The following is a 13,848-nucleotide window of genomic DNA, read 5'->3' as shown; positions in this document are numbered from 1 at the left end:
CCTCCTCTGACTCGCAGCCTGACTCCAAGCTCCTCCTCCAACTCCCAGCCGAACAAAGTCGGCCCAAGCCCCGGTAAGCCCCCGACTTTAATAGCTTACCTTCTCCTCACTTTCAGCAAGCTCCTCCTCCTCTGACTCACTTTCAGCAAGCTCCTCCTCCTCTGACTCATTTTCAGCAAGCTCCTCCTCCTCTGACTCGCAGCCTGACTCCAAGCTCCTCCTCCAACTCCCAGCCGAACAAAGTCGGCCCAAGCCCCGGTAAGCCCCCGACTTTAATAGCTTACCTTCTCACTTTCAGCAAGCTCTTCCTCCACTGACTCACTTTCAGCAAGCTCCTCCTCCTCTGACTCGCAGCCTGACTCTCTCTAAGCTCCTCCTCCGACTCCCAGCCGAACCAAGTAGGCCCAAGCCCCGGTTAGCCCCCGACTTTAATAGCTTACCTGCTCCTTACTTTCAGCAAGCTCCTCCTCCTCTGATTCACAGCCCAATTCTCTCCAAGCTCCTCCTCCGACTCCCAGCCAAACCAAGTTCTCCTTGGAACTAAAGAGAAGAAGTTGTGATCTAATAGAGATTGTCGTGGCCACACACCCATGTGTTTTGTGTAGGGTCGGTTGCTACTGTTGACTCACTGGAGACAACGCTCGGGAGACCAAACGCACCTGCACAGGCCAATGAGGTGAGAGCCGGAATGGCATTACAATCACATGCAGGAAGCAGTGAATGGGGTGGGGCAGAGCGAGGGTATACTGGAAAGGGAGGCTTGAATGGAGTGGTGTAAAGTAAAAAAAAACACAACATGGCTAGCTGAGCTTAATACGTTTAACCATTTATTTTTGCAATGAGGTTTAGCAGTTTCTACAACCGAGCACTATTACTTGGTAGCACCTTCCTGACAAAGATGGAAATGCCCAACGATAAAAACATCAAAGTAGCACTCGATGATGTCGAGCTTGATGTCCTCACCCATTCTGCAACCAATGAAGAACGTTAAATTCATTGAATATCATGAGTCAGATGTCAAAGTTCAGCTTGCTAATGGCTCATCTCCCAGAGCAGGTTGCCTGAGAGGTAGAAGACGTGCTCCTTAATTCTGATGAAACAACGCCATACGACACACTTTAAGCAACCATCTTGGAGCGAACCCAACCGTTAAATCAATCCTGCTTTGCAGAACTGCTTGCAGATGACAATCTCTGCAATAGGAAACCATCACAAATGCTGTAGAGAAGCTGCAGGCTGGCCAGAGACGAGAGAACTATTGGTGATACCTGGAAACAGAAGTTCCTTCATTGCATGCCTACACAAGTTCAAAGGCATCTGATAGGCATCTTTCAATTGATCAGCATTGATGAACTGGCAAAGCAGGCTGATGTCATGGAGATGACCACTGCGGTGCACCTGGGTGTGGTTGCAGCAACAACCATTAAGCCAGAGCTGGAGCAACAAGTTGCAGCACTTACTGTGCAAGTTGAGGTTTTAATGACCCAGCTGAATCATTCTCATTTCTAGTTCCTTCCACAAACAACACCCAGGAAACACCGAAGACCAGCAATAGAGATGATTGCTGCCCATGGGCAAACCAGCCACAGTTTTTTCCTGAATGACCGCTTCTCTAGTAACAATATCTCATCGATTTGGGAGTGGAGATATTGGCCATTCCTATCACACCCCAAGAGCACTGACCCCTAATCTCACATTTGTCCTTCCAGATATTCGGCCAGAGGTCAGTCACATTTGATTTCAGCCTCCAGAAACATTTTCAATGAATTTTCACGGTAGGAAGTGTTTCCAAACTCATTGTCAGTGTGGATTTTCTTTCTCACTTTTCCCTGTTGGTGGTTCTAAAAAAAAACCCATCATTTAATAGACTGCCGCACATGCACACAGATGAGCTGTATTCATCGTCATACAATGACTGTCACTCACCTAACCAATCACCAGCACGTACTGGGAGTTGCTAAAGCTGTTTCCTCCCTTCGTCATTCCTTCATTCTGGCAGAATAACATCAAACATGAGGTGACCCACCACATCAAGACTGTGGTCCTCCTGTTTCGGTGCACCCGAGCAGGATTCCTCTGGATTGCCTTAAGATGTTGCAAAGGCTGAGTTCAAATGTATGGAGGAGGAGCTGAGGAAGATCCAATGATGTGACAGCTGCTGGACATCATCACGACATATGGTCCCGAAAATGTCCAGGAGATTTGGTAATGATGTGGAGCTCAGATTACCGTACCCTGAATAAAGCTACCATCCCCGACTGATACAGCATCCCATATTTACAGGATTTCTTGGTGAACCTACATGGCAAGCAGGTGTTCACGAAAATCAACCTTGTGTGTGCCCACCAAATCCCAATCAAGCCTGCAGGTGTTTCCAAAACAGCAGTGATTACTCCTTTCAGAATGTTTGAATTTCTATGGATGCTGTTTGGTTTGTGAAATGGAGCTCAATTGTTCCAACGATTCATGGACCATCTCCTCTCTGGCCTCAATTTCATCTATGCTTAATTGATAACTTTCTGGGAGGAAGCATTGATGAAGCAGAACACAGGAACCATCTCATGGACCTAATGCAGGCAGATGGGACAAGTAAGGTTAGAACATTTTGGTCGGCGTGGGCAAGTTGGGCTGAAGGGCCTGTTTTCACACCGTGTGACTTCACAATAAGGAACAAAATTGAGAGGACTGGAGTGGATCAGAAGGAGAGAGGCAAGGGAACACAGGTGATTACCACTGGGTAATAGATGACAGGCAGAATATAATCGTCTAATATGTGTTAAGCCTCTGTAGCATCAAAAAGGCAGAGGGTGAACAGGTGTGCTAATGGAGAGTTTGCTAATTGGGTTGAGGCAGCAGACCCACTAGTTACATTCATTATTGTTTTTGAATAAGTGTTGGAGAAACTCAGCAGGTTACACCGCATCCACAGGAAGAAAGGCAGTCAATATTTTGTGCCTGAGCCCTTTGTCAGTGCAGTGTGGATTGTGGAAGATCATGTGACTGCTCTATCTGGAACATGGTGGGAGTGTGTAAGGTCATGTGTCCTCTCCATCTGGAACCTGGTGGGGCTGTGGATTATGGAGGGTCATATGACTGCTCTATCTGGAACATGGTGGGAGTGTGGATTGAGGAAGGTCATGTGACCTCTCCATTGCAACCTGGTGGGGCTGTGGATTTTGGAGGATCATGTGACCATCCGTCTTGGTTATTATGTCTGTATACACTGATAGTATCGGTAGCGTTGAGTTCGTTGTGACTGGGTTGTACTGTGCTTGTTTGAGTATAAGCAGTTGCTGGTATTGGTATTTTAAATCCGATGTGACTGGGTTGTATTTTGCTTGTATTTCTGTACTCAATTGCTAGTATCAGTTGTGTTAAGTCTGATATGACTGGGTTGTGCTGTTCTTGTATGAGTGTAACCATTTGTTGGTACCATTTGTGTGTATTTGTTGGTACCAGTTGCGATGTATTGTGCTTATATGTCTGTACATTAAATCCGATGTGACTGATTATGCTGTGTTGTGTCTTTGAGAGCATTAGTGTGTGATATTCCAGTTTCTATCCCTTTCCATGTGTTTTAATAAAGATCCTTCTTGTGTTCAGCCTGTGCCCAGACTCGTTACTCTTTGAACCCACCGAACTTTTCACTTCCCACACAATTGGCACTGCGAGCAGGTTTCAAGGAGTCTCAGCTGGACACACATGTGGTCACGATGTTTGAACTTATGTTAACAGTCCCACAGCTAGTAAGGGAGTCTCAGGGCACGAGAATAGAATTCCCAGGTGGACTGATGATAGTGCGGGATTTAACAGGTTTACTGGTGGACCACAGTATACTGGGCTGACATATTGGATCCACGAGGGGAGAAGACTGGGCACCATGTGGGATCCCTCCTTGAGAAGTCAGGATTTCCAGAGACCAAGGGAGTTATAGGGGTCCCTTTGGGTTATGGCATATTTCCTGAGACACCAATGGTCAATTATAGGGGAATTAGGCTAATGGGGGCCCAGAAAGATAGGGAGATAGAATTCCTCCAATACTGGTGTTATGCAGTAGGCGTTGCAGACTGTCCACGTGTGAATGACAAACTTTAGTTAAAAGGCATAGAGGCAGCTTGCAACCGGCTCACTGGTCTGGCTGGCAGCTTGACCCAGTCAAGGTCAGAGCCATTGACCAGTGGTGGGAAGGGTTGACATGTGGTTGGGGGTGGGGATGTGTGGATGGCAGTAATGACTGAGGAAACTGAGTCCTGGTACATGTGTCCTTCTCACTGTGTGCCCAAGCCTTTGCAAACCCGACCAGTGATCAAACAGTCCCAGACCTCCCACGAGACCATCCCATCAACCTTCCAAAACAGGGAAGTAGTTGAAAATGGGGGGGATCTCAAGTTATCCCTGTTATGATTCCCTTACGTGTGTTTTAATAATGATCCTTCCTGTGTTCAGCCTGTGTCCAGACTCATTGCTCTTTGAATCCACCAAACTTGTTTCCCTTCCCACACAGCAGTCAGCAACTTATTGTATTGTATATGACCCCAGCATCTTCAGATACTCACATTTGACACTCTTTGAATATAGGATGTCTACTATTTAAACATATATTTAAGATATTATTTCAATATTCTAAAAAATGTTCAACATCAAAAAGTAGGAGATTCGATTTAAAACTTGTAGGGCGATGGTGCCAGGTGGAGTAAGCTGGGAGCAAAGTCATCATAAAATATCTTCATACATTTTATTATCTAGCAACAGAAAAAAATTACATTTTCAGATTGTTGAGAAACTAGCATTACTATGTAGCCCTGAGTAAGAATAATGCTTTCCTTAATAAGGGTGACATTAATGACATGTAAATATTGTGAAATTTGGGACAAATGGATAAAAGCAATATTTTTTAACTTTTCGATTTCAGATGACTTGATAAAATTGGACAGTGAAACCAGTGAACCAGATATTTTCAGTCGTATTTTGAAAGCTAATAAAGAATTATGTAAGCAAGTTTAGAAATTTAAATATTTTGATCTTCAAATGTTATTGTGCACTGTGAAATTATAAAGTGGTATAGTTTTGGAATTTATTGCCATGATAATGAAAAGTAGTTCATTAAAATAATGGTAAGACTAGAATGTTTTGTTAGGGGGAGAAACTAGTGACAAGTTTTACTTTGAAGTATAGTTAGATTGGTGGAACCAAATCCTATAGTTTTTAAATGAGATTGGTAAAGCACCCAAAAGGAAGCATTTTTGTAGGATTGGGAATGAAACCAGGACAAAATAGATAATTCTTTTAGAAAGTTTTAATCTGTGTTGCAACATTTCAGATAATGAATTTTATTCAAAGCTTAAACAAAGCTGGTTACAAATTCTTTTTCTTTTATTTAGGCACCATTTTGGCCCACATGTCCCTGCAGCCCAATTACACTCAATTAAATCACAAACTTTATCCCTTTTCAAATGGTGGGAGGATCCCCCGGGGAAAACCCATGCAGACAAAGGGAGAACGTACAAACTCCTTACAGACAGTGTGGGATTTGAACCTCAGTGCTGTAAAGGCATTACACTAACCACTGTGCCAACCTTTGTGACTACATGGAAGAAGAATTAGATAAGTCTTGTTTCAAACAGCTTCGTATGTGCTGGAGAAACTCAGCAGATCAGCAAAGGTTAACTAACATCTTGCGCCTGAGCCCTTCATCAAGGTATGAGTTTCTCCAGCACTTTTGTGTATTGCAGTGCAATTCCAGTATCTGGATACTTGCCTGCTTTAATTTCATATTAGTAACATTGAATGAAGAATATTAATGTTAATGAGTGCATAATTCTGGGTGCAACTCTACATCCTCTCAACCACAACTTATTGATTTATACATTTGTATGGAGCATCTTAAGCAGCAGCCTTCTCACATTATTCTTGAGTGAGAGATTACATACATCATTCTTTGTATCACATGCATTCACAAATATGAATATAGCACCTCTAAGATAAAACTGAAATTCTGAAATAAAAGTGCTGGAAACACTCAGCAGATCAGGCACCATTCATGTAATTCATTTAAAGACCCTTCTTCAGAACTATGAGAGCGGGAACACAAGAAAGATTTCAGGTTCCAAGATGGCAGGGAGAGATGCAGAGGGCAAAGGGAATCCCTCTAATAGGATGAATCCAAGGTTGTTGTGATTATAAAGCATTCGTAAATTGTCAGGTTGATAGATTAACAAAGCCAGTTAGACACTGAAAACAAAAATCAATTTAATAGCTGTCAAATATAGTTCAGATCTACTGCAGAGAACTGAAACCAAAATGAGAATATAGAAGTATCCAGGCAGTGTCAATGCAAAAAAATATATATATAAGAGATGAATAACCCTGCAGCAAATTTGGCCAGTTCTGTTATAAACAAAGAAAGGGAGTAACCTGAAGTTACTGAATTCAGTGTGGAATTCAGTGTAACATACCCAAATAGAAAATGATGTGCCCTGAAAGATACTGGAATAATGGAGGCAGGCACAAACAACATAAGGAGAAGTGACGCAATATCCAAATTAAAAGTATTTTCAAGATTGGCTCCTTAAAGACCCAATATACTATTGTCTTTGGAAAGAAAGCACGTCAGGACCTCTGCATCCTCGGAAGATTGCAGAGGATCTTTAAGGAGATCAGAAACCTTGGCAATCTTTTATAGATGTGTAGTGGAAAGTGGGCTGACTGGCTGCATCTTGGCCTGGTATAGGGGCACCAAGATCTTTGAGCGGAAAACCCTGCAAAAGGTAGTGGACATAGTCCAGTATATGACAGGCAAATCTCTCCCCACCAAGGAGAAAATCTACATGGAACACTGCCATCAGAGAGCAGCAGCAATCATCAAGGATACACACCACCCAGTACACGCTCTGTTCTCACTGCTCCCACCAGGTAAAGATGCTATAAGACTTGTACCACCAGGTTCAGGATCAGTTGCTACCCCTTAAACATATAAACAACAGGCTCAATCAGAGAATCAATTAAGGACATTATTTATTACTGAATATTTATTTTTCTGTATTGCACAGTCAGTTTGTTTACATTTCTTTCTTTGTGTTTCTCTTGGATACGTATCTTTTTCTTGAGTACAGTTTACCGATAAGTAGAAATTCTGGCTAGCCCACAGGGGGAAAAAAAAACCACTCAGGGTTGTAAGTGATGTTATGCATAAAGTCTGACAATAATTTTGAAGTTTGAACTATAAGGATAGACCCAACTGTAGGTATCAATCTTCAAACTTTGCTATGTGTTTATGGGACTATTATTGTCTTTGCTTTTCAGCTACACAACCTTTGCAGACAAAAAATTGCTGGAGGAACTCAGGTCAGAGAGCACCCTGGGTAGAAATGATCAGTCAACATTGCAGGTCATGAGCCTTTATCAAGATGAGAAGGAAGGGGTTGATATTACATCCCTAATGGAGGAAAGAAGGTAGGGAAGGGGCCCCAGAGTTGATAGAACAGAAGGTGTGAGAGGTGGAGAGACAGGTAGAAGGAGAAACTGTGGGGGGGGGGGGGGGAATTTTTTTTCTCTCCCTCTCACTTTCTGTCCTATCAACTCTGGGCCCTTACCCCAGGTTCTTTCTTCCTTTATACATGCAATATCACCCATTTCCCTCTGGTCGATAAAGTTCTAGGCCAGAAACATTGACCATTTCTACATGTCTGACCTGCTGAATTCCTCCAGCAATTCTTTGTTCACTTGCAGCATTTGCAGCTTTTGTATTCTCTATACAAGCTTTAAAGTTGTTCTTTCCAACTGACTGGTCCATTTCTTCTGCTCCATTGGTATAATGGTATCAAATGGAAACTTTTCCAGGGAAGTTAAAAATCATTCCTTGTAATGGTCCTAACTTTATAATACATCATTCACCTTGGGATAATGTAAGTACCTGAGACCTTGTTTTTACAAGTAACAGACAAGTATGTTGCAGATTATCTGCACTGTTCCTGAGCTAGTAACACAACTTGACTTTGGTACAATGTCCCTCGACAACACTTCTCCATTTCCAGTCACCTGCACCTCAAGCACACTTCTTCACACCCAGTCCCCTGCAAGGATTCCATTCCCTTCTCATAATTTCTCTGTCTCTGCCGCATCTGTTCCCAAGATGAGGTTTTCCAGTACAGATGATCTGAAATGTCTGCCTTCTTGCACAAACATGGCTTCCCCTCCACCATCATCAACTCTGCTCTTCCCCACATTTCTTACATTTCCTGCTCATCTGCCCTGGTCCCATCTGCCGCCAGACATAACAAACAATGTTGGCAGCATGGTTGTGTAACGGTAAGCGCAATGCCTTTACAGTGCTAGCAGTTTGGTCTGGACCAGGGTAAGGAGTTTGTACATTCTCCCCGTGTTTGCGTGGGTTTCCTCCAAGAGCTCTGGTTTCCTCACATTATCCAAACGTAGTTTAATGAGATGTAAGTTGAGTGGCATGGACTCGTGAACCAAAACAGCCTGTTACTAGCCTCTGCATCTAACACATTATCCTCCATAATTTCCTCAACTTACAGCACGATGCCACTACTAAACCCATCATCCCCTCTCCACCTTCTATAGGGACCGCTCTCTCCATGACTACCTCATCCACACACTCCCCCCCCCCACCAATCATCCCCCAGAACCTTCCCCTGTGACCACAGGAAGTGCCACACTTATGCCCACACCTCCTCCCTCAAGACCATTCAGGGCCCCAAACAGCCCTTTCAAGTGAAGCAACACTTCACTTTTGTATTTGTGGCAGTAACCTACTGCATCCAGTACTTCCTTTGTGGCCTTCTCTACAGTGGAGACTGGACGCAGACTGGGGAAATCGCTTCACTGAGCTCCTTCACTCTGTCCTCATCAGTGACAGGGATTTCCCAATTGCTAACCACTTCAATTCCGTGCCCCACTCCCATACTCACATGTCTGTCCATGGCTTTGTGTACTATCCCACCAAGACCACATATAACTTTCCATCTGGAAACTCTCCAAATAGATGGCAGTATATCGACTTTTCCAGATTCTGCTAGCCTACGCTCCATTTTTCTTCCCTTCCCTTTCCCTTCTTTCCACTAGCTCTCCACTCCTTTTCCTCTCTATTCAGTGAGCCTGCCCTCTCCCCCTTATCCATCTCCTGCCCCTCCTCCACACCATTCAGTTCGGGCACCTGCCTACATTTTTTCATACCTTGATGACAGGCTCAAGCCCAAAACGTTGGTTATGAATCTTTATCTTTGCTACGTAAAGTACACTGTTTGATGAGCTGTCTTTCGCTAGCATTGTTTTTTTTATTTCAATCAGTGTCTGCAGAATTTCATGTTTTACTCAATAAAGAGACATGGTTTTGTTGCAACATAGATTGAATCCAATGGAATCCATGTAGTCTAATGTCCATTTTACAGAGTTGCAAAGGAATGTCTTAATTTCTTTTAAATTTTATGTGGGCTGAATAATTTTGATTCTCTTTGAAAGTTCATCACTTAGAAATTGTATAGCATGGTAGTGTATGCAGATTAGGCATCTTAGTCAGTAGAGGAAGCAAATTCTAGATGGAATTATTTATTATATTCATTGATGACAATTGAGTGGTGAATGAACATGTGTGCTTTTTCTGAGGAAAATCACAACTTTCATATTAAACTAGGGAATCTAAAATGTTACTAAATAATAACTTTTCATGTTGGAAATGATATCTTCCTCTGTCAGTTGACATTCAGACATTGGGTCAAGTAAATTAGCATGGTGATCTGTTACAGTTAATCATTACCTCCAAGTTTTGTCAAGAAATAATATGTTGGTGTTTAATATGTATTTCATAGCAGGAATTTTTTTTAAACAAGAATTGGATTTTCATTTTTCAGTAAGTCATACAGGAAATAAAATAATTCAATATGGTGACATTTTAGTCGATACTTCTAGAAATGCTATGATATGTGACATAAACCCGAAAAGTTGTTTATGGCCTTCTTCTAAAGATGGAAATGTTTACATACCGTACAAAGTCGATGAAAGCTTCAGTAAGTTATTTTTATTAATTTTTATTTCCAATGATAAATACAATTTATAAAAGATGCTTTTGATTTTGGTAAATTTCTACTTATTTTATAAAAAAATTGTAAAAGGACATTAATTTTTTTTAAATTTAGACATTCAGCACAGTAACAGGCCATTTCAGCTGCCCAATTTTACACCCAATTAACCTACACCCCCAGAGCTCCCAGGGAAAACCCACACAGAAAAGGGGTGAATGTACAAACTCCTTACAAACAGCACGGGATTCAGACCCCAATCTTGATCATAGGCACTGTGAAGGCATTGTGCTAACCGCTCTGACAAATGTGCCATCCACATCTCATACTAGTCAGTTACACAATGGACAGAAATGGCAAACAGACCAGGTTTGAACTCCTGTCTTTATTAAATACATAAATATAAACAAGGCTACTGATTATTTCTGTAGTTCTGAAACTAATGGGAGAAAATTAGCAGGGTCTTAGGCTTCATGATTGTTGTTCCCAATTCCCATTTGTTAGCCTCTGCAGGAATGATGAGCATTGAATGAGGGGTGAGCTGCGAATGGAATTTAGTTGGAACTGCAATCCCCCTCCCAACAGAATTAATCCAAAACAGAGCTAGTTGGCCAAGATACTGGAGGATAAACCTTTATGGAATTATTTTCAACAAGCAGTTAAATAGGCAATAAAATCTGAGGAAATGTTACAAATTTTAAATATTTATGTGAATAAATATTAATAGTTTAAATAACAAACTTCAGGAACTTTATATTTTTCTTTTACTTGTCATACAAGCTGATGGAAATCTGCAATCTTCAATTATAATTAATTTTCCAAAATATCTTGTATGAAACAAAATAAAAAGATTGTAACTAATACCTGTATCTTAATTCTGGATCCACCTTAGTGTTGCTGGTCACATTTCCCTTTCCAGAAACACTGGAGAGAAAATTCAAACTTGAAGAGGACAGGCAGGAAGGAAGGTTGGAGACCTAACTGGTGTGCCAGAGGGCAACTTGGGATCAGGAGTATGGGAATGAAGTTAAATTAAAAATTGAAGAAAAAACCCTTCAGATATTGACTTTCTTGTGGACTTACCAAACCACAAGAATCTCAGACCACCTGTTTGTCCATAAATTTGTTCAAAATTTTATTATATTATTCTCCATACAATATTGTCAAGTCCTGGTCTCTGAAGAGAAAAAGAGATCTCCTTTCTCTGTTCATTAATGTCTTAACATCATTTGTACTTAAATATGAGCATCTCTGTCTTGACCATCTCTTTAGGCAGTGCATTCTAGATTTCAATCACCTTTAAACCTCCTGCCACTTGTTTTAAACCTCTGCCCTCCAATTTTAAACCACACTGAATCAGAATCAGATTCAGAATTGTCAAGAACAAGAAACAAAATGCATTGTTTTGTGGCATCACAATGCAAACATTCATATAAACTAACTTATAACAATAAATAAAAATATTGCACGAAAAGTCAAAGTAAGGCAGTGATTGTTCATTCAGAAATCTGATGGCAGAGGAGAAGAAACTGACCTTGTGCCACTGAGTGCTTGTCTTTAGGCTCTTGTACCTTTTTCCCGATGTTAGCAGACTGAAGAGGGAGTGGGGGTCCTTGAGAATAGAGGCTGCTTTCTTAAGACACTGCCTCTTGTAAACAGCCTTGATGGAGTGGTCTGGTGCCTGTGATGTCTCAGGGCAAGTTAACAAGTCTCTGGAGCTTTTTTGTTGCCCTAAATGTTGGCACCTCCGTACCAGACAGTGATGCAATCAGCCAGGATGCTCTCCATGGTACACCAGTCGAAGTTTTTGAGAGTCATCTGTGACATACCGAATCTCCTCAAATACTTTACGAAGTATAGCCGTTGGAGAGCCTTCTTCATGATTTCATCAATATGAAAGCTCCAGGACAGATCCTCGGAAATGTTAACACCCAGGAATTTGAAGTTCTTGACCCTGTCCACCACTGAACCCTCAATAAGGACTGGATCGTGTTCTCCTGACTTTCTCCTGAAGTCCACATCATCTTGGTTTTGCTAACGTTGAATGCAAGATTGTTGGTGTGACACCACTCAACAAACTGATCTAGCTCCCTCTCTAAACTTCCTCTTTACTGTTTGTGATTCTGCTGACAACTGTAGTGTCATCAGGAAATTTGTAGATACCATTGGAATCATGCCTGACTACACAGTCATGGATGTATAGTGAGTAAAGTAGTGGGCTAAGCACCAATCTTTGAGGTAAGCCTGTGTTGAAAGTCAGCATGGAGAAGACGTTTTTACCAATTCGTACTGAATGTGGTCTTCTGATGAAGAAGTCAAGGATCCAGTTGCAGAGCGGGGTGCAGAGGCCCAGGGTTTGAGGTTTCTTGACCAGCACTGAGGGAATATTGAGAAAAGTTTCACTTGTCGATGCCCTATATTGCTAATACAATACTTCTATCATGCTCCCCTCTCTCTTCCTTCTCCACTTAGAGGAAATTAAACCCAGCCTATTCAGTCTCTTCATGATTGGAACATTCCATCTCAGACTTGGATCTACAAGTATCAGGATTGATGTAAAGATAACTAACTGGGGGCGTGGCAAGATGGCGTAGGGAACAGACGTGCCTTCCAGACTCTCCTGACTCTAATTTATTGTTTTGTCTTTAAGTGCCCGTTAAAGTTATTTTAAAAGTTTATAAATAATAAGAGGTGCTCTAAACCTAATGGTTTATATGCAAAAAAAAAGGTAAAAGAAAACATCAACAGACTGTTAAAAAACTACATTTTTCGAAATTATCTGAGCCTACTTGTTTACAAGAAGCCAGGACTCAATGTAGAATGGATCCAGATGAAGACGTACAGAATTCAGCATTGAAACTCCATTTTAAGCCGGTAAGGCTCTCTGAAGGTCGCATTCAGCAGCTTTCAGAACAAAGAGCTGGTCGGGTGCCAGTATTTCACACAACGGCCACTGTGAATGCTGTTACTGAGACTTTGACAGTTGAATCAGCTAGGGCGCCACCAGCTGGAGAGTTAAAGAGCTGTCATTCGACTGCTACAGTGGTGGCACTGCAAAATGCATCTTCAATTACAACGGTTTTTCCAGACATCGATTCAGTGAAGATGATTAAAGAGATTTGGCTTCAAGATAACCTTGATCTTCAGTCTCCTGGCATTGCTGGGGGGACTTTGAGAGGGATTTTTATACGAAGTCAAACTGCTAGAAAAGATACTAAATTAAGGGAAGGGACAGAAGATCCCGTGGTATTGAGTCACTTTGCTAATTTTGTGAACCCGTTTATTTCCATGATTAATGCGATGGCGGAAGCCATTAATGGAGCTTTTAAGCTTGAAACCATTGAAAGATTTGAAATGTGTGATCAAGGTTTAGTCGATGTACAGGATCAACTGCAAGATGAAAATAGAATAATTGAAACATTGCAGATCCAAAATAAAAATTTAGCAAAAAAGGTTGATTATTTGTAGAATCAATCTAGACAGAACAACGTGAAAATTGTTGGTTTGCCAGAAGGCATAGAAGGACCAGATCCAAGAAAATTTTTTACTGAATGGATTCCACGAGTGTTAGGACAGGATAAATTCCCTGAAGGTTTAATACTGGAACGTGCTCATAGAGTTTTAGGAAGAAAATCTTTTTCAGGACAGAATCCAAGACCTGTTCTGATCCGTTGTTTAAACTATTGTGACAGAGAGACAATTTTACATACAGCTATTAGAAATGCCCAGCAAAATAGATCTCCATTGATGGTTCAGAATAATCCTGTTTTCTTCTATCAAGATTTGAGTCAAGAAATTATGTTTCAATGAC

At 41.5% G+C, this 13,848-nt stretch overlaps 1 protein-coding gene across 8 annotated transcripts in view; it reads left to right on the top strand.

The window, feature by feature from the left end:
• Positions 1-13,848, top strand: part of LOC138741376 (low choriolytic enzyme-like) — a 99,108-nt gene that overhangs the window by 18,641 nt on the left and 66,619 nt on the right. For 6 of the 8 annotated variants that reach the window (XM_069895372.1, XM_069895354.1, XM_069895382.1 and 3 more), the window contains exons 4-5: positions 4,913-4,990; positions 9,870-10,025. In XM_069895372.1, coding sequence (XP_069751473.1) covers positions 4,913-4,990; positions 9,870-10,025 — 234 coding nt within the window. The remainder of the gene's footprint in view (positions 1-4,912; positions 4,991-9,869; positions 10,026-13,848) is intronic. The other 2 variants (XM_069895402.1, XM_069895419.1) reach the window with 2 other exon arrangements.

This window comes from Narcine bancroftii, chromosome 1 (assembly GCF_036971445.1).
Source record: "Narcine bancroftii isolate sNarBan1 chromosome 1, sNarBan1.hap1, whole genome shotgun sequence".
In the NCBI taxonomy this organism is placed as follows: Eukaryota; Metazoa; Chordata; class Chondrichthyes; order Torpediniformes; family Narcinidae; genus Narcine; species Narcine bancroftii.
Note: the sequence above shows the minus strand (reverse complement) of the source record. Positions and strands in the feature narration are given on the sequence as shown.